A 21,745-nucleotide genomic window follows, 5' to 3' on the forward strand; every position below is an offset into this window, starting at 1 on the left:
ATTGCAATATATGCCACACCATTCTGGGCTAGATGTTTGCTTCATAACATAAAAAGAGGAACTGTAAACTTGTATATAAAATCCTGGTCATAAGACACAAGCTTCTTAAACTATTAGATGACTTAAAATATATCAAATTTTGGATTTTGAAATTTTTTTTAAATAGAAATTTTGTACTACCCAGCTTTTCTGAGCCTACATAAGTCAGAGTCAATGGAGTCTCTCAGTTCCAACAGGACATGGATCAGGCTCTTAAATTCTAGTCTGGACATCCTTTCTGGCAAAGATCAGCCTAAGGTCATGTAAAACAGAGAGTATTTGTCTTTTAGCAACACAGAGATATGCCCAATACCTTGCAGAGAACCATAGTGCTTTCACACCATCAGAACTTTATCAGATCACTCATCTACAAGCCCCAGAAAAAAAGCCTTCCCATCAGACTATTCCTTGAGCCTTCTGGTATAGCTCACTCCTTCCATTCATTGCCCAGACTGGGTGTGAGCTGCAGCCAGGAGAGTGACACCGGCGTGTCACTGCACCAGTGCTGCCTAGGTGCTAGCAAGTATCAGGGCAGCTAACGTTATGAAGTGAGGAGAAACACCAGCACCCATCAGAGTGGTCACAAAGGTCACCAATGTTGCCAACTGCAGCCAAAGGAAGTAATACAGAAAACGTTGCTAAGGAACAAAACGAATAGACCAATGGAGAGCGAGAACCCAAAATACGTGATGCCTGTTTGACAGTCTGACCAACCAACCACCTTCCCATTTTAAGGAATCTCACTGCTTGCTCAGAGTTCAAATTATGAACTACAAAAAATGTTGCATCAAAAATGACACAGCAGAATTTGTTTGACTTCTGAATACTTAAAGCACTTTTCTGACTCAGCCAAATCAGCGGGTCATCGCTCATAAATTCACAGAAACTACCAGAAAGAACTTTATTAACACATCTTGAAAATAAACAGCAGCTTCTGTTTCTAAAACATCTTGTAAAACCTTATCTTGGGAAGATGTTCATTTAGCAATAAAGTTATCAGCATGTGAGATAAGTTTCTTCAGTTTTGAGTGATGAAACTGAATCACAACAGTGATTTCCAGAGTAAGATACTTAAGCAAAGCCACAGTTGTCATACCTGCCAGGTAAGCAAGCACATGCCTTTCCCTCCATGTAGGTTAGCTCTTATTTTACCTAGGTCAGATTGCTATCAGAGGACTGAAATGAAGAAAACATTTTTGGATAAGCCCCTTTCTAATTACATCAAAACTTCAGGAAGTTTTTGAAATTTAAGGAACCATATTAGGTGCTAAAGGGTAAACTTTTAAAGGATAATTGTGTGATTAATATGCCATCTCTGCAGCTGATGATGCCAAATCATGGCCAGTATTGCCACTATATCCATGAATTCACTTTAATTCACACTTTAACCAGGCACTTTCCTTTCTAGTTCTGCCTCTTTCATTATGTTCTCACATTTGCTTTTCTTCCCCCCGTTCTGCTATCAACCCAACACGTTTCACAAGGAATCAATAAGAAAACTACTTCCATATCTCACAGTAGGAAGCTTGGCCTCTGGTATCTCCCTCTCTTGGGGGCACTCTGATATCTAATAGAGGATAAGCCTTGTCCCAGGGTATCGTGCTCCCACTCTGCCTGTTTCAATGGCATGTGCAGTTTCACCAAGACATCTACCCATTTACCAAACTGGGTTAAAGCTGGTCAATAGTGAAGCGTTGCTGAGGGAAGAGGGGAACAAATAGATGCAGACTTGAAGACAATGTAACTGTAATTGTGCTTCAGATCACAGAGCATCCCCTAAATGTGACCAAAATTACTTGGCTACTTAACGTCAAGGCTGGAGATAGCCTTTCCTCCTGCCTTGTTCACTCTGGGAGGTACCTCTCCTTTCTTTTGATGTCAAATGCAAGTGACTCCAACCTCACAACCATTGTCAAGGTTTTCCCTATCATGATCCAGGATTTTCTTCTGTTTCAACCCAAAACAAAGACTAGAGCAGATTCAGTCAGACAGATACATTGATAAAAGCCTTTGGCTCCTTGGGAGGAGTCAGCCTGACAGGGTATACTCTGAATGATTACTTGGTCATTATTTTATCCTAGTTGGAAGTGCAATCGATGCTTAAGAGACCTTTTGCTTGGAAAGACATAATGAGAAACTTTTTTTCTTATTTATGTCATGCTGTTTCTTTACATAGCACTTTCACTGCATTTGTCGAGCTTATTTTTGGTTTTCCCAGTGTGACATAGATATACTGATTTGAATTCACTGCTTCATTTCAGATTAATTCCTTTGTTAAACACTAACACTACATCTGCCTGATGGCAGCCTAAGACAAAGATGTTATTCTACTGCCAGAAAACAGAGAAAGCCAATACAGCAAACAGAAGACCCAGAAAAATTTTATCACAAAATTCACTGCTAACAGACCTACATCTTCATCAGTTCAAATAAAGTTAGTACAAAGATGAGGGTGCGTATCAAAATGGATGATAATTCATTACGAATCACATGGGATTCCTTATCTTCAAGAAGAGGATCATACACATACATAAGAAAAAAACAGGCTCTGTAAAACTATTTAGAAAATCACCAGTTTAGCAGGAATTGAACAAAGGTCAGTGATGGCCAACAGATGAGTCAGTGCCATCACTGAGAAATTATCCTCCTGATTTACCAGTTTAGAAATCCTGGCAATCCCAATAAACTCCCACTTATCTTTTGCAATGACTACTACCAGCCATAGGAATATTCCCAGTGGCCAGCCTCACAACGGTTTTCCAGAAGCACAACCTGTTTGATTTGCAGTTATGGATTTGAAGTTACCTTCTGGGTGAAACAGAAGGGATCCAGACCTCCAGTTCCTATTACAATGTGTTCAAAGCACCATAAAATTTCCTTTAAAGATGGAGATTCTCTATGGACGTTTAGGAATTGCTACGTGAACTTTAAGCTTCCCATCATCTGAGAAGACAGAAACCTCCCAAGGTCTTCTATTGTGAGAAACAGTCTGCTTGTCTCCCAGGAAGAGAAGTCTGAGAGGTGCTGATAACTCAAACATGAACTTGACTAAACACCAAATTCCAGCTAGTCTTAGAGCACAGTGCTCCGCCTCTAAGTTCTGGAGAACACTCCAGTTCCAGCACTGCTCCTCTCCTGCCAGTTTAATTTCTTAATGAAGTACCAGGAAAACCGTCTCAGCCAGCTGGAACTGTAAACCATCAGGGACACTGAAATCATTCTGGCTAGTTTGTGTCTCCAGTAACCTCTCTGCTAGTGCTCAACACACAGACCACTTCCAAGAGAAAATCATGAGTCACCTTTTAACCCCACCCTCGCACTATCAATCCCATGAATTATTTTATTCAATCAGGGTCTACTAGTCAAAGTAAAGTTAGTGGAAAACCCAGGAAAACAGATATCTTTATTTAATTTTAAAATAGAATTAATCTTGAAGGAAACAAACATTTAAATCACAGGGAAAAAAAATGAAATTCAAACAAATTATTTTGCAAATCTAAGACAAAATGGCTTACAAAACTTCATATTCCAGGACTTTACTCATCCCAAAACCCCTTTTAAATACAGAAATAAAATGAGAAAAGCATAAAGCTCTTAACATATAAAGCTTTTTTTGGATGTGGATGCTTTCCACTCTTGGGAAGAGTGTTGACAGAACAGCACCTTAATTTCCTTTGCAACTGGCATGTTTGGGCTATAATTTTTCCTTCAGAGAAGCCAGACATTTAATTCTTTAGGAAGACTAAATCAATGAACTAACAATTACTGTAAGAAGACTTACACTAGCTGAGGATGTGATCCTCGGGCTTTTTTGTTTTGCAGGCTCAAAATAAATTTTACCATGTCATTCTTACCATCATCACATTGCCTCAGGACAAATAGAAGCTGACTCTCTGAGAAACCAATTTTCACCTAATGACGATTGAACCAACTAAATAAAACATGACATTTTTAACTTTAAAGAAACATTCAGAGCCTAGGAATTGTACTGTTTATGCTCTAGAAGAGACAGTGAAGTGGTTTTCTATTTTTTTTCTTTAGACGAAACAACCACAACAGCATAAGAAAGCCTCCATCCAATCTGAAAGAGGGAAATATAAACTGGAAAAACTGCCAAGAGAGAAGATAACAAAATTCCGGCATCTGGAGAGCTGTCTGCTTGGCATGCACGTCATTTACAAATGTTTGCTCATAATTATATCCCTGGAAGACTTGGGTGAATAATGCTGTTGAGAAAGATGCCACTTTCAAACCGCTGCCTCTCCATCATATTGAAATAAACGCAACACTCATTGACGGGTGAATATATCTAAGGATATTGCCATGGAAAAGGGGAACCCATGGCTCACGCTGCCCTGGTACCTGCGAGACAAGGGGGAGGAAGGACACAGCTGTGTATTAGGACATCACTGAACTCCCAGCTCTTCAGCAAGCTTTCTGGAGGAGGGAGGGCAGGGATGCTGGCAAGGTGCCACTGTGTTTTTTGCTTCCTGTCATGACACAGCCAACACAGAAGGGCACAACTAAGAACAAAGAATTTTCTGAAGTGACACCAGGAACAGGATTGAGCCATCAAGCTGATGTCATACAGGGTCCACTCAGTCACCAGACTGTCACAGAGAGGTTAGACATGGGGTATTTGCTGATGGCTGAAGGCTTTTTAGTTCCTTGCTCATCTCTTTTTCTGGGTAAGCTCCATCTTAACAAGATTTTCCAGGAAAAATAAAAATAAAATTATGGGATTAATAAAATAAGGCTGAGCAACAGCTTCATTCTGGGAATGTTTTGGCAATTCCAGAAGAAACATGTCACAGCTTCCCCAGATGAAAACATTAAGGACAAAATATTCTGTGAGGAATGGTTTTTCCATTCAGAAACCAAGAAGGAAACATGCCAAACAATGTTTTCACGATGCCTCCCATACCCAGCCCACTGGGGGAAAGGCAAGGTGATAACCCAGACCACAGTGAAAATCTGAAGGCTTTGAAAGGGGCCAGGGTTTCACTCCAAAAAACATGTTACTAATATTGAGGTGCACCACCTAATTTCACTGATAGGAACAAGAGTGAATTAAACTAAGTTCATAAATCGCTATTTAGAAAAGGATGCTTTCCAAAATAACGTCCGTAGGAGAGTAAAACAGTATCTGTTTCAGCCCCAACAGCACTTCTTAAATTAAACACCCATCACAAAAAGTGAGGACCTCCCCTCCCAAGTTCTGGAGCACTAGGTTCTCCCATGTTTTCATTTTTCAAATTGCTTAACACCCAGAAGCACAATCAAGGTATCTCTTCAGGGCTAAGCATGCTGCCAGAGTCAGGCGTCACCAGTCTCCTGCAGAAGGGTGAGGAGGAACAGAAAAACCTAGAACAAAGCAGAGTTCCTGTCCCTGTTTCTGATGAAGCTTCGCAAACACAGAAACGGAGCCCATCTGAATGAAATACCATAAAGTTTTCAGGGCTCCTTGTTTAGAGCATGGCTGAGCCACAGCACACTGAACTCCCCCGTACGCCTCAGCCTTGATTTGAACTGCAGATTTTGGTCTAGGAAAATGGGACATGGACAAGGGTCACACAGCTGTACATACCCCTTTGAGACTTGAATCCCGGCCACTGCCAGCAATAACTGCCGGAACGGATTAAGGGAGTTAAGAGATCCCTACTTGTTTGTTTGGCTATGTGAGAGGAGTCCTCAGGGCACCACACACAGCTCTGCTTGCTTCCTCGCTACAGGAACAAAACAACTGGGAAAGAAAGTGCTAAACAACACATCTGCGACAGCCCTTTGCATCTGATCATTGCTCCGTCCAATAACTTCTCCATCTTATTGGACCCATCTTCTAGAAAAGCAGATGGCTGCACTGTCCATCTGGAATATTACTGTCTCCCCATCACTACTCTTAGCACACGCAAATACTGACTCACTTCAATGAGAAAAAAAATGTTTAAATCCCCCTTATAAGCTAACACCACTCAAATTTTATAGCACAGATTCTGGGTCTCTGTCTGCCTTCAAAATGCCACAGATTTGCCCGAGCGTGACAATGCAAGTCCAAAGCACTGCTTCATCCTTCTTCCCACTGCACCATTCTGCTTCCCAGGTCCCTGTCGGATGTCCATGTACGTACATCCACGTACGTACATCAATGCCTGCCTGCTCTGGGTGGGGACCTGTGAGTGTGAAGCACTTGCAGTTATTAACAGTCATTGGAACCAGACACAAAACTTCCTAGTGCACAGTGACTCTGGCACCCACGGCCCTTCATAGAGGCTTTGTATTTATATTAGACATTGGGTCAGTGTTGTCACAGGTGGAAATGCTATTGCAAGTGAACCAAGATTTCAGGTTGCTGGGGGTTTATATTGGTGGAATTTATAGTTGTGTATGAGGTTTACATTACTTCACCTTTAAAATTCTCTAGCAAAGTGCAATCAAATACAAAATATTTGCTGTTAACAGAATTCTTGCAGGGTCTAATGCACACCAAACTTCCAGAGACAAGCCTGTTAATTATTACTTTGATGTTTTGGTGGCAGAGATTACTTTAGAATAGTAACAGGCCCAATCTGCAGACAAAGTCCACACACATTTTCCAACCCAAACCTCTGACTATAACAGGAGCACCTGCTGGGAGATGAGGCAGGACTTGCAGCAGAGCACGTCCCAGCCCCTGCGAAAGGATCAGCATCATGTCGAACATGAACTGGCACAGCAGTCACAGCCGGCGCACTTCGACCCAGGATGGTCTCCCATCCAGGCTACTCCCCTCCTACTGTGATCACCATAATGTGCCCTCGAGTGCTTGAGGAGGGGTATCTTGTGGCAGCTGTCTCCTCTACTCCGGCAATAAAGGCCCTTTCCTTCGCTCTACAGGAGCTGAGTCCGTGAGAGATTAGCTAGCAAGAACAGATGAATAATGATGTTAACCTTAAACACAGGAGACTAAATTGTACGCTCTTCGGTGCCTCCTTTGGAGTCCCCCTGTTTCCCCAGGCTGCTTTCAGATGTTGTGAGCTGTCAACCATGTTTTACATGGCTAATGTAACAAAAATTCTTCCTTTTCTAGTCAGCTGGAAAAAAAAACTCCTCCCAGTTGTGAAACACAGAAGCACACTCCTCAAAAAAACCCTGCCTTTGCTGTTTCTCAGCCAAGTAACAGCAATGGACTGTATGAAACAGCTGCATGTAGCTTCATCTGCCAGGGTGCTGCTGAAGGGTATCACACTCGTTCTGGTCTTTTCTTCTGCTCTTAACTCACTTTTTGGCTACCAGCTGCATCTGCCCAATTTCTGAGGCAGCAGGACACAGCACATCCCAGACACAGAAACAACAGCATCTTGATGCAAGTCATGAACACCCAGTCTGAGCACTCTTCTGCCTGAAAAGGAGGACACACATTTCATCTTTAGATCCTTCCTCCTCAGGGAAGCGCCCCTTTCCCTCAAACTCAAAGCAAATCACCATAAGAAGAGCTAGAAACACACACATGCATGGTCTGGACACTCACCACATCAGACCTATTTATTGTGCAAGGCAATTATGCTGATCGAGTCCTAAAAATAGGTCCTGAAGCACAGAGACTAGAAGAAAAGGGCTGGAAAAGCCCAGCATGACTCTCTTCAGAATGTCTAGATCACCAGCTAACACCACCACCAACACCAGCAGTTTGGGTGATTGGCCTGGACAGTTTGCTCCCTTTATCTCTGCAAATCATATCAGCAAAGAAATGTCATACGAGGAGGAAGACAGAACAGTGGTAGAGAGCAGACAGGGATGGGTGGAACACATGAGGGTGTGTTGCCTTGCAGAGGGAGAAGTCATTGTCTTTTCAGAACATGTTCAGTGAAAAAATAAAAAAAAACCCTCAAAACCTTAGGAGAAAATAATAATGGGAGAAAGAAAGAAACAAAACAAAGCCCACGATGTTTTCAGGGAATTACTTGGCCGGACACCATCAGAACATGCTGTTCCAAGTACCTTAGAAGATCATCAGGGGAAGTCCCTTCATAGCTGGAAAATATTTCCTTTCCTCCAAGAAAAAAAGACAAGAAACATTTCATTTTTGTTGGTGTATTTGAGGGAAAGCTGCAACATACAAAAAAAAATTTTTTTTTTTAAATTGCTTCAACTGAATATACCCCTCCCCCAAAAATCCCATTCCCTCCCTCTTTTTTTCCAAAAAGCGTTTGCTCCCCAAAAAGACCAGTTACTTGGAACAGCCAAGACTATTATTAATTTTTTAATTATTACAGGATCATATTAGGGTAGCAGTAATAATGACAGTGTTCTTCTGTTATGAGAGCTTACGTTCCTGGTTGCTAGAACAAGAACTCCAGTTCCAATGGATTTCGGTTCTTTTTTCGATCTCCGTAGATCAGTACGTAATACGTGTATTGAAGTTATTAGCACTGTTATTTGGGTTTATCACTGTATTTAGGTAGTTATCACTGTTATCATTGACAATATAAGAGGACAGGAAAGTGAATTATAAAGTAATAACTCACTTTTTAATTCACTCATGCAAGAAACAGTCTATTTTATTCTACGATATAATTATACAAGCCTTGAGGTATTATATTAAAATAGCTTCTTTGAAAATACACTAAATATTAAAATAAAATTATATCAAGATCAGTTTATTTCTCACTAATCTTCTCTATGCTCTCTAACCATGGCAGTAAATTTGAAGCTGCCAGTGTCTGATCGCTCAGAGAGCCTGTTTTTCAAAGTCATCAACTCATCCCAATACCTCATAAGCCTCATCTTTAAAGTTAGAGCTAGTTAACATAATTTGATTAAACTTTGTTGTTGTGGGAACAAGAGAGAGACAATTCAGAGCAGGTTTTTTCCTATTATTTCCAGCAGTAGGGTTTCTGTCATCCACATTACTCATGGCCATAAATTCCAGATATTCCCACCTCATTATAACCAATATTCTGGGCACCAGGACAATCCCCATGAATGCTCAATCTGCTGGTGAAAAGCATGAGAAGTAACAAAAGGAAGATCTGGTCCATAAGACCCCATGCAACATTTTAAAGCACTGGGCTATGGTGGAATGGAGAGAGTTGCTTGTCTGCTCGTGCTCACATTTTTTCTTCCTTGAAAAGTTCCAGCAGGTCCCTTTTCATTCCATATCAGAACAGAAACCACCATTACAAGGCATGTATTCAGTCTCCCAGCCAACCAACCACTTTAAGCAATGATTGGTTAAGTGTTCTTGCCTTTGATTAAGTGTTGCTGGGCTTTTAAAGCACAGGAAACATTAGTCTCAATATACTGAAGACATGCCAGGGTGCTGCTAAGTGCTTTATAATGTTTTGAATTTCAGTGTATTCACATGTACCTCTCATGCACCAAATCATAGTTGATGTCCTCTGTCTCAGCACTCCAGCGCAAAACCAAGTGGCAACCACCCCCCTCGAACATTACAACATTACAACTGATTTCATCAAATAAGACAACAAGAAAGCAAATTCTGAATCCAGCTGATCCAGAATTACAGCCATACAGTAAGGGTAAGATTTGTTTTGACCTGGATTTGAAAGACCTTTCCCTCCACTTTTGGACACCTCCTCCTAGGGGCCCAGTTCCACAGGGCCTTGGAATCTCTGTGGATCACCAGAGTGCAAGAACAGCAATAGCCGACACACAGAAGATTGCTAACTCCACTAAATCTACCCTCACTAAACAAATAAAGCTCTTGAGGCAGATTTTTTAGTCTCTCCAACAAAAAAAAAACACAGTTCAGAAGTGCCAGCACTAATTTTACCCTTAAAGAAACACACAGCGTGATGGAGCCATGCCTACACCAGCATCTCAAACGGGTGGCAGTTCATTGTTAATATCACTAATGTTCACCCATCACCCCTCCCCTTCCCCTCTACCTCGAAATTAAATCTAACAACCTGAAGACAATTCGACTTAATTGCACCCGCATCATCTTGTGCGGATCCGACTGCCAATCCCCTCCGTTCCAATGTGCGGTTGCCAGGGCAACGGGTGCGAAGAGCCGCTTTTGTGCTGCCACTTGCATCTGTGGGAGCTGTGCCAACGTCTGAGCTCCCACAGCTGGGGTGGGTTTAACGCCTTCCTCCCCAGGAGCAGCCCGTCCTTACTCCCAGCGCAGGGGCTACGGCAGCCGGCCCTTGGCAAGCGGCTACTTCTCCTCTGCAGACCGACACCTGTGTGAGAAGGACAGATGGCTGCAGCCAAGCTCAGTATAATCAAGCACCCCGGATGCTGTAACACTTTATCAAATAAAGCCTTCAGCAGTGCTAGGCTTCCTTTGGGGGACGTTACGGGGTACACAGCTCATCGTGTACGCAGCTAATGAGGAAAGAAGAGTTCATTTACCATCATGTAAAAATAATTTTCTTCTGGTGGCTTCCTGTCTACCTGTTGTTGTCCCCTCACCCACCCCCTCCATACTAACAGAAGATTGCATCATACGTAAAGGACTATGGGCTTCTCTCCGCCTCCACAATTTTAACGTAAAAAACATGATTAATGTGTACAGAAACGTTCCCATCAACCTCTCAATTATCTTCCAGGGCAGAGTGCTCCCCAGAATTTAGCTCTTAATTTCTTTCTTGTTTCTTTTAGATGAAGGGCTTAAACTTAGGTCAGAGCCTAGCTTGCCTATGACCTTCTATACCTCTTTTGAGTCTGCAAGGCTTACGCTCTTCTATAAAACTTAAGGTGCACTCCAGCCCTTCCCTTTATATATGTATGTTTAGAAAAGCAACATCTGACTTAATCTTCTCCATAGCTGAGAACAAGCTGGAGCTCAGGATCACAAGCTAAATCTGCTTTTAATGACAAGTAAAACTATCTGTAACAATGGCAAACAGCCACCCTGCTACTGCACTCCTGTGTAATCACAGCTAATTACTGCATACAAAAGCACCCATGAAAATGATAAATAGTGTGATCTGGGAAGTCCTGCATTCCCCTAGGAGCCCCACAGAGCACCAGTAATGGGGTGCAATGGCTGAAAGTCACCCACTGAAGGTTACAGTTGGCACCTTAGACTCCCTTGGTCGGTCTGTGGAGGACAACATCCATGGTGTTATGATCTAGGGTGTGACAGATGCAAAGGGAAAAAGAAGCCGGTTAAGATTTATTTCATGTTAGTGCGAGGCCAAGTTTTTCACAGTCCTTCTCCCCTACAAACACGTTCCAGACAAGCACAAAACATAAGCAAGCTGCAAGACACCGGTGCATGGCGCTCACAACCTACAACCTGAAACCACCGTTGTATTCCCATCAATGCCTCCACATGTTTGAGGCACATAAAAGGATTCGTGAGCTCCCTCCAAGCTCAGCACAGGCTCACCACCACGCTTTGAAACACGTTTCCTCACCTCTCAGATTCAGGCACATTCGACACGTGCCAGTACTTCAAGTACAACCACAAATGTCACAGCACACCGGGCTTTGCAACTTGTGTTCATCTGCGCTTCAACAAGGGTCAATAACCACCAGCTATAGATAAACGTGGACAATTCTGGGCATAGACAGGGAAACAAAACCCAAACCTTCAGCTGCTTCAGCACGCGTCAGCAGCCTTTGCAGAATAGGTCATATTTTCACAGAAGAATAATCAGATCCTGCAAAGCTTGAGGGGTGAGGGGGGGGGGTAGGGAGGGACCTCTGTTCTGATTAAGCAAAAGCGCTGGTGTTGCCCCATATTTTTAACTGGAAAGAAGAGGCTGAAGGGAGAAGAAAGGCACATTCAGATTTGAAAAAGTGATCATTACATCAGGAGCTCCCAGAAGGGAGCTGGGGCTGTCGGGAGGGAATCTGGCAAACCAGAGAACGTCACTGTTCACAGGGGCTGTTTCAATCAAATCCGTTTGTCACACAGGAGGCAGTGACGTAACCACACTGTACTGCTAAGAGTCCACATCGCTTTGTTCTGCCAGTTTATGGTGTTCCCCTTTAACCTCTGCTCTCCTCCAGCTCTGGACTGTCCCCAGGCCCCATCCTGGCAGATATCCCGGGGTGCAATGAGCTGTCACTCCACTCTGTGCCCCCAAACTGTTCCTGCAGGGCATTGTCAGGCAACTGCTCGAATCCAGCCGCGGTGCCAGGACACCTCCCTCTCCAGCACCTCTCCTGCGTGCAGTACTGGGCTCTGACACATAGTCCCACACGTAAGCAGATGTCTCTGGTCTTGTTCACAGTCAAACTGGAAAACAGGGTTAGATTGCAGCCATGCAGTTACAGAAGAGACAGAGGAATCAAACGACGAAGCCATGCATTATCTCTGAGGGGCATTTCACCCAGGCGTGCTGACACCTGACAGCCCAGTCTTTCCTGATACTCATTCCACAGAATTTATGAGGACGGGGAGACAATGTTCTGGAGGACTGCTGACTGTGACCACAAATCCTGCCACTGAGAACATATATGGAATAAAGAACATTAATCCAAAATACGTACAGCTAACCCAGACTAAGTGCCCAGGCAGGCATGCCCCGAGCCTCCTCTGCCTCCCAAGGGAAAGGCAGGCACAGAGGCGGGGAGGTTCCCAAGGTTCAAATCAGCACTTGCAAATACAAAGATGTTTTAGCTCCTGAGACAACTGATCATTTTCCACCAGTTAGAAGCAAACAAAAGCTGGTGCCACCTTCAAGAAACACGTACAGGTGCAGAAGTTGGAGCTCCTGAGTTCTCTGGCACCTCAGTCCCTCACACTGCCCCGGATAAGTCACCAACCTGCTCATCTCACACTCCCCAATTTGGGAACCGGGGAGGCGCTTGTTCTGTTTGTTCCCATCGCTGTATCACTCCAGACCACGGTGCCCTATTTCTTGATCCTTTTCACTTGTGTGGTGATAACCACCCCTGAAAGCCTTGGAGAATTGGTGAGAATTGTGGAGAACCAGGCCCATGGCATGCAGTGTTTCTAGGAACACGGGGCAGGCAGCGGGCCATGAGGATGCAATTCTCCACCTTCAGTCACATATCTGACCTTTGGCACCAGGGAGTTAGTGGGGATTTAATCAAACACAGCGGCAGTCCCTCCTGTGGCCTGGAACACAAGAGGGGCTTCTTGGGAAGCAGTTCAGCAGTGCTGTCACACAGCATCCTTCTGTGCTGCCTTGCTGAAAATGAACCAGCTCTGTCTTTGCAGAGCATAAGGGGACAATCAGAGCCCTTTCATAAACAGAAGATGCAGACTAAAGCAAAAACAGGGCTTATAAAACAGAGGGTCAAGCAGGGAAACCAGGAAAGCACATGATAAGACTCTCATTTTGTAGGATCAGACTCTTATTGTCCTTTATGAATAACTGAAGAACATCGCTTATCTCTGAAGCAAGCTTATCCACTCTTTCCCCACACGGATGCCTGCCCTGGTTGGATCCCTGCTACTTGTTTAACACTGACAAAGATGTCCTTGGGATTTAATGCTATTTGCAAGGTCAGTGCTCAGTGAAAAAATTGAGACAAACCCGAGGTTTAGTTAAAAACAAGACAGACAAAATATCCTTTCAGCAGAGTAATTGTCATTCCCGGGTATTTTCACTCGAGCTGCGTGCTGTTAAAAGCCGATGCTGACCAGGACCACCACCCAGAGGCAGAGATTGCCCTCAGCGAGGGGCTAACCAGGATGGGCGGCGAGGACATCCCAGGGCCAGCAGAGGGGCGAGAGGCTTCTCCTACCTCCCGGCAGTACACAGCTGCCCCCAGCCCCACGTCAGCCTGGCAGAAGGGATGGGAACTCCAGGGAAATCACAGGGAAAGAGCAGGATGGGCTGTGACACTAATATCAATGGGCAGCAAAAGTGTCCGCCAATGAGGGGGATTGTTTCTTCCTCTTTTTCTAACAAACCAGCAGGTTTTCCCCACAGAAAATTTCAGGTGTTTTGTGTCATTCATTATTACTTTTGATCTAAATGGTGGGGGGCTAGTTCTAAAAAGGGGACTCCCTCAGCTCTGTGTTAGCTTCTAAAAATGCTGCTTGAAAATGGCTGTGACAAAATCAGCCATTTATAAATCCTTGATCACGGACTGAGCCCTTCTGTGTGAGGACAGCTCTGATGAGCCCCTGCATGACTTCCCCCACTGACCCTCTGCGATGGCGTGGAGCAAACAGAAAAGGGAAGGACGTACCTTGATTCTCGTGTGATGCAAGGGGGTTAAGGGCAGGTGCTGCAATAGGAAGGGGGGGATATGCTGACCCCAGTCTCCCTCAGTGGCAGCCTGGAACAGCACAGAAGCAGTGGGAGCACCTCCCTGCGTGGTGTTGGGGACAAAGGAGGGAATAAGCTGTGCCTCAAAGACAAGTTACAGCAAGGAGGCTTCCTGCACACTGAAGGGCTCTGGAAGATGCTGCACCTTCGAAATGGTCATGCTCAGCTCTGTTCTTATTTTACAGGTGGACAGAGAAACTGAGATGTTAGCAGAGCCCAGCGTCCTGAGACACCAGCAAAGGATTCATGATGTTGTTGGCATCAACACCTGAATTCACGCTCTGAACTTCTGGTCGGCAGAGACCAGGCACTTGTGGGGTATGGCTCACCTCAGCCTGAAGCCAACATCTCAGGTGTGTCAGTTGAATCACATCCTACATGCATCAATCCACTGCCTGTAATGGGAGCTGGTGGTGACTGCCCCACATCAGACAACCATTACAAGCATCTAACCTTTGGGCAAGGTGAGTCCTGCCTGAAATGTCCATAAACTGCCTTGGGCTGAGGAACCACAGGGCTGGCCAGGACAGACTCCCCCTCCCCTGGGGCTACTGCAGGCCACGAAGGGCAGGAGGCGAGACACAGGCTGCCAGGGAAATCACAGCCAGCAGTCTGACACCAGTGTCATCTGCCAGAAAATGTCACTCTGACAAAGATGATTTTTTTCTATGAAATCAAGTCCAACATTTCCAAATTTTTTTCCTAGAAGCAAAAAACAGTTTAGCATTTTTATACTATTTTTACTTTTCATAATCCATCACTGGTTTGGAAAGTGTCACAAAGGAAGGTGATATAGAAACAAAGCAAAATAATGTCCAAGCTCATTTTTAGGCAAATCTTCTGGCACATTCAGGCTTTTCTTTTTCCTGCTTAGCATAAAATACAAAATTTCAGAGTGCTACAACTTGCCAATTCCATGTTTCAGCCAGCTCTATCAGATATCCCAGGTGGGGTCAGACCTTTTGAGTTCATTTACTACCCAGCACTGAAATACAGCATTGTTATCCCCAAACACACCCCTAAGCTCCTGTGTACAATCAGAACCCGCTAGCCCAGCCTGCCAACTGCATACCGTGCCCCACTGCACCCCAAGAAACCAGGACCCAGCACTGCACATAAGCAGGGCACATCGCTCTTATTTGTTGGATGATCTTTCCATGACAACACTTCTCCTTGGAAAGTCACACCATCCCAGGGAGACTGCACCATAATTACACAGTGCCTTTTGTATCCTCCAGCTTCTTAATACTGGGGTGCCACAGAAGTAACACTACCCTGTCTTTGTTCTCTTTCCCAAAGAGCCTTTAAAAGTACAAAACAAGTAATTAACGTCAGATTGTTAATGACCTATCGCTGTGAGTCTGACTGGAATGAGCAAACAGAACACATTTAACATTGCAGGTGTAGATTCAAGGACAAAAACAAAGTGGAAGAAACCTTTTACACCTCCTCCACTTTTCTCTCTCTCTCTTATACTCCCTTTTCCATTAGGGCAGAATAAAAGTCTTTGACTATACAGATACGCTTCCTAAGCATTTGCTCTGTCTAGCCACCACCAACCATTTCGAGTAACTGCACAAAGCATGAGCATATTTGTGAGTTGAAACTAAAATACCAGGTCTCACCTCTCCTCAGAAAAGCTTTAGATTCACAGACCCCAAGTGTACTTGTTTGGACACAGGCATCAGCAACAGCTCTGTGTGCGCTGGCAGCACTCCCCAGCTGCTCAGACAGCGACACAGGCTTTCTAAATCAAAAAGCTGCTTGTACTAGTGCCTGAGTACCGGCATCTGGACAGGCTACCCACTGCCTACATAGATGGCAAGAGGACAGGGTATTAGTTACTTCATTTAGTTCCTTCACATTCAAGATGCTGTACAAATATCTGGGGTGACTGGGGGCTGTAGCTTCTGGGCGAGTTGGTAGGCAAGATGACCAAGTGGCCTGCTCAGAGTCTATCTCAGTAGATGACAGTTCTGGCCTTTGCCTTATGCTCGCATTGCAAGGCCGTTTCCCTCTTCAAAAAAGGAAACACTCTGGAAAGCCCATCACTCCAAAAGGACACTTAAGCATTCAGCCAGTTAACGTAAGAGTACAATATCATTCCACATGGCAGAGAGGAGATAACCCATGAACAAATATTAGGAAGCAGAGCCTCATCTCTGCTCTGCTGCACAGAGACAAGCCCCTTTCCCTCAAGATGTTCTTACAGGCTTACCATGAGAACAAAGGCAGCTTCCACCACCTCCTAGGCATCAACTCCCTCTCCCACCCAAGAAGGGCAAGACTGGGATACTCGAGCTATTCTCCACAAATCTGTAGGAGTAGCCCCACATGGGCCCCAAGACCTGCTCTATCTTGGAGCAAGGAAGGAGAGCAAGAATAGCACAGGGGTAGAATAGCACACAATCACAGAATGACTGAGGTTGAAAGGGACCTTTGGAGGTCATCTAGTCCAATGCCCCTACATCATCATCCACATCATTAATGAAGATGTTGAACAGGATCGGACTCAGTATTGACCCCTGCGGTACAATGCTAGCTACTGGCCTTCAACTCGACTTCGTACCACTGATCACCACCTCGAATGAACACACACACAAAAGAATGGCCTCAAATGGCATCCTTGTCTAGAGTCTAGCTCTTGGTTCGCATCTCTTAAGAAGCATACAGGCTTTCCCTGACCTTGCTGTGACTGGCTGCGTGGTATTTCCACTTCTAGGAGGGGATGAAAGACTCCGATAAACAGGAAAGCACTACAGAAATAAAAATAAACCCAAAGACTTTGGAATGCTTACATTTTTCTCCAAATTCATTCTCCCTGTTCTTCAGTCTCATGTCTTACTTGGAAAACTGAATTGAGACGCAGGAAAGCAACCCTTGCTCTGCCCACTAAAATTTCAGTATTGAAGCTGCTGTGAGAAATGATCAGGAAAAAGAGAATAAAAAAAAAACCAAAACAAAACAACAGTCTAATGCCATCCTGACAAATACAGCACAGCCTTGGTCAGCCTCATCTGTTATCCCCTCTTACAGAGGACAGGGAACAGTATCAGCTGCATATGAAGCAGATCACATTGTCATTGGCATCATGTTTTCTAAGAAAAGACATCCAAGTTTATGCTTCCAGAAGATTAACCCTAATCCCCAAAGTGGACATGGGTGAAGTAAAGGACAAATTCATCACGCTGAAGGGTAAAAACACAGTGTGCATCTGGCTAAAGGCTTCCACTGTCCTCTTCATTACGCTTGTCAGAGCAGCAGAACAGATTACGCTCTCTGATGGAAAGCCACATTGTCAAAGTTGGGAATGATTTTTTGTTCTTCTGTATTATTTGCTTATGACTGTGAACTACTTTATAAATACAAGATATGTGAAGCATAAAACCTCAGAGCAAACCAATTAACAGACCCCCAATATAAGTAATATTAACGATTTGAAATGTGTAGTACATTAGCCACAATTAGAAGCGAATGACATTTGTTTTCCTGTTAAGATGCGAGTGCAAGTGGCAAATAGATACAAGCATTATTGGTTGTGTACAGACAACAGCTGTTCATTCTGAATATGAAATCACTGGTGTGTAATTGAGGTTTTATAGAAGTCAAAGGCAAACCCCACAGTAACTACAGCATAGCCATGCAGAGACCAGAGATGATATCAGTCAATAAAGGAAAACTCTCCATTCCCTCCGGGTAAAACTTGCTGCTAAGATTTCACCAGAACCTCTCTGAAACACAGCTGAGGAAGAGGGTATCACGTTCACTACAGAACAAAGGGTTGCTTAGACACCTCTTGGGAACTCACCTTCTTTCCTCTGCACCAGCTGCACATCTGTGTAGTTGAGTATTCCCTGGGAGTAGCTTGTGAGCATCCTGCCTTGTATTGCAGAAGTCATCCAAAGCTCTGAAGACCCATATGCAGCTGGGCTTTGTGGTTCCAGTACAGTTAATACAAAAGGTAACCTGGCAGCCAGCTAAACACACATGATTTCCTCTTATTTTTGGCACTATGTAGAGAGCAAACCAACTGATTCTGGAAGCACAAGTTAGTTCCTTGTGGAACAGAAATGAATCCATTTGCTTTGACCAGAAAGTGTATATGTGCTGATAATGAGGCCTCCCAATTAGTTCTATTAGTGGCAGTTAGAAATATCCAAGCATTTTTTTAGTGTAACAAGACCACTCCACCAATGGTGCCTTGCTGCTTGCTGCCTCAGATAGACCTCTTGTGGGGCAGACTGTGGCTCTTCTCTTTTCTACTCTTTCCTCCAAGCAAAATTACAGATCATTTGTTTATACATAAAAATGAACTAGCCAGCTATCTGAGACTGGAGAAACTTCCCCTTGCTACTGTGAGATTTCCTTTCCCCATACATTTTAATAAGGCACAAGTTACTCTGAAAACATGCAGAGAAATAGAATAATGAACAATACTCCTGCATTATTATTTGAGTTGTTTCCAGTATTCCAGGTAGGAAGATGCTATCTATTCAGTTAATAAAATCTAATTTTCTCTAGTGGTTTTTGCAAGGTTTATAGCTAACTTTAATAAAAAAAAAGACAACTTGTGGGGGCACTAGACTGGATAGCTAAAGCTCAGATTTTATATTGCAATCACTGTGCGTACACACCAGGCCCTCAGAAGTGACAGGTATTAAAGAGAAACTTCAGTTAAGAATCTCAACACCTTGCTGAAATGCTTCTGTCAACACAGCGACCTGGACAGGTACCTATCCACAGATTGACCCAGGAAATGAAGAATTTATTCGCAGAATATATTCCTGTATTGACTGATCTATTACTGGTATTCGTAATTAATTACTGGTATTCTTAATTAAATAGAGGGCTGATTTAAACATCACTGTGGCTGGTGTCACCTCACACTGCTGCTCATTATCAGAGAGCCATCAACAGTAAAAAGTGTGATTATGCTGCACAGAATGCTTCCTTTTTGTCTTCTTACAGTAAGGCATGACTTTCATTCCGGACAGCAGCATGACACGGAGGGGCTGCTGTCTGAATCACACAGTGACAGGGAATGAATGAAAAAGGGAGGGAGATTATACTCATATAACTCCTGTGACAGCAGGAGTGGAACAATACAAAGAGCACCTCCTCACAAGGAGAGCATCAATTACCTTTGGGCGCTTCCATTCAACTTTCCTTGGCGGCGCTGACTGATAGAAAAGGGACTCATCTGAGGCTGGAAACTCAGGGTCTTCGAAGAGCCGTCTCTGCTGGATACATTGCCCTTTCAGCTCGTGGTACTTCTGGTCTCTGAAGAGTTGCACTGATGAAGACATATCTTCCTGTCTAGATAAGATGAATATTGGCTTGTTCAAATTATGAATGCTCTTTAAAGTCCACAAATGATACCACTCATTGGTCTTTAACAACAGAGCATATAGCTTGTTCTAAACAAGATTAATTACTGATTTCTGCTAAAAAAAAAACAGTTTATAAATTAGATTATGCTAAGTAGTAGGCTAGAAAACCATAAAAAACAAGATGATCTTATATGTTAGGATGGTATTTTTGGCTGAACAAAACTCTTATCAGGAAAGACATCAGAGAGTCCAGACCAGGCACAAACCCAACATTTTGCTTTGTCTAATTGACTGGAAAAGCAATAAAGTGGGTCTTGGCTCTCAGTCTGTACCATGTGTGAAGGGCTGGACCATCTTTCTGTCCTACATTCTTCTTCTGGCCACTAACACTCTATTATCTACTCCAACTCTTATGCCTAAAGAAAACCAAAAACAGATTTCCACAGTTCTCCATCTTAATTTAGGTGACAATACTTTGGCTGGTATTACTGTCTTTAAACTTTATGTGAGATTTCAGGGAACTGAATTCCCAGAAGCGGCAAATATTTGCAAATAATTGATGAGATTTAAAAAAAAAAAAACCACCACCACCACAACAAAAATCCCAAACAACTCGCTCTCAGGCCTTAGTTCCCAGAATCGTGACTATCTAACCTAGCAAGTTTATGGTCACAGCCACGGAGCTCAAATAAATTGCTTAAGAACGTTCTATAAATCAGGAATCAACTACAGAAATCATTCAGGATAGTTTGAAGTCTGGGGGACGTGAGGGATGCTACCATCTTTCTAAGGTGTTATTTCAAGAGGCTGAGTGGAGACAGTATCTGAACTTACTCTGTTGGGAATGCTCCTGCGCATCAATTCTTCTCCTCTTCCCTCCTGCCACAGGTTAGAGATGTATCTCCCCTTCCTTGAGTTACCTGCAGCCATAAAGACAAATGCAGGATTTCAGATAAGATTTAAACAACATGCATGCAATGGAGCATGGCATCACGTTGTCCTAGCAGCCTACTTGCTGTGTCCTGCTGCGGTGATCTCAGCTCATGCTTCTTGAGCCACTTGCAGGACGAATTGGATGAGATGCCACAAATTTGCAGAAAACTAAAAACAAACTAGGCACAGGCCTTTCCAGGCGTGCAAGTGAGCACAACGGGAGAAATACAAAAGAGTAATGAGGAACACTTGGAAACGTCAAATTTATCATGGTCTTTGTTCTTGTGAGTGAAGGCTACTGTGGCCAAAATAGTCTAGGGGTGGTTTTAACACCATACCCCCACCCTTTTTCTCCCTCCCCTCACTCCTCTCCCTCCCATCCCCCAAAAAATTAGATGGTCCTTCAAGGACGAGAAATGCTGCTCTAATGCCTTCATTCATGGGAATGAGGAGAGTGTTCAGGAGGGCTCTTCTACCTCGTTGTCATTCTTGCACCCATTCCAAAGCCTCCTAACCACACTCAGAGTAATCTACCCATAAGTGTAAGTACCACCTGACTTCTACCAGCATAATCGTACACAACAAAGCAACAGGACAAAGAACCAGTTTATTCTTGATATTTTGACCAGACAAATCTTCAAATGCCAGCTCATTCTCCATCCTTTCTCAGGGCAAAAATCCAGCAATAAATTTTGCATACATCAGGATTGTAACGACTTTGAGTCAAATCCTGCTGCTGCTGGAATTAATGGACAAACTCCTGTGCCTTCAGCCAGGCCAAGGTTCCCCCTTCCTGAACTGGGCCGTGGAGTCCCTTAGTGACTGTGTTACCCAGCTTCGATAAAACGAAACTACACTTAAATGAACTGTTCAAAACCAAAATGGCTCACTGATACTACACCATTTTTAGCAATTTCCTTCTTCTTAAGGGTTATTTTCTTGTTAATTATCCCTCTCTCAAAAAAAAGTCACAAGGCATCTCACTTGGCAGATGGCCTCCCAAGACAAGGCAAATAGTCTTGCTCCCCCCTGCCCCACAAACCAGTTCTTCAAATTCAAGTGCAGAACAACTTGTCAATTATACAAAGATAGCTCAGGGACAAAAAAAAAAATAAATAGTTTGGCTAATTTGGGTGGGATATAAATCATTTCACGATAACTGGCATTCTTGCTTATTAGAAATTCCCCACAAGCTAACTAACATTCTAAACCGAGCCTAGCTGCAAGATATGCTTGGTTTTT

At 43.6% G+C, this 21,745-nt stretch overlaps 1 protein-coding gene across 1 annotated transcript in view; it reads right to left on the minus strand.

The window, feature by feature from the left end:
- The window catches only part of CAPN6 (calpain 6), a 62,458-nt gene that overhangs the window by 34,285 nt on the left and 6,428 nt on the right, over positions 1–21,745 (minus strand). The window contains exons 2-3 of the mRNA XM_068408718.1: positions 20,405–20,490; positions 19,382–19,556 (exon numbers count right to left, since the gene is read on the minus strand). Of these exons, the coding sequence (XP_068264819.1) occupies positions 19,382–19,546 (165 nt within the window). The 5' untranslated portion in view covers positions 19,547–19,556; positions 20,405–20,490. The remainder of the gene's footprint in view (positions 1–19,381; positions 19,557–20,404; positions 20,491–21,745) is intronic.

Source organism: Nyctibius grandis, chromosome 10 (genome assembly GCF_013368605.1).
Source record: "Nyctibius grandis isolate bNycGra1 chromosome 10, bNycGra1.pri, whole genome shotgun sequence".
In the NCBI taxonomy this organism is placed as follows: domain Eukaryota; kingdom Metazoa; phylum Chordata; class Aves; order Nyctibiiformes; family Nyctibiidae; genus Nyctibius; species Nyctibius grandis.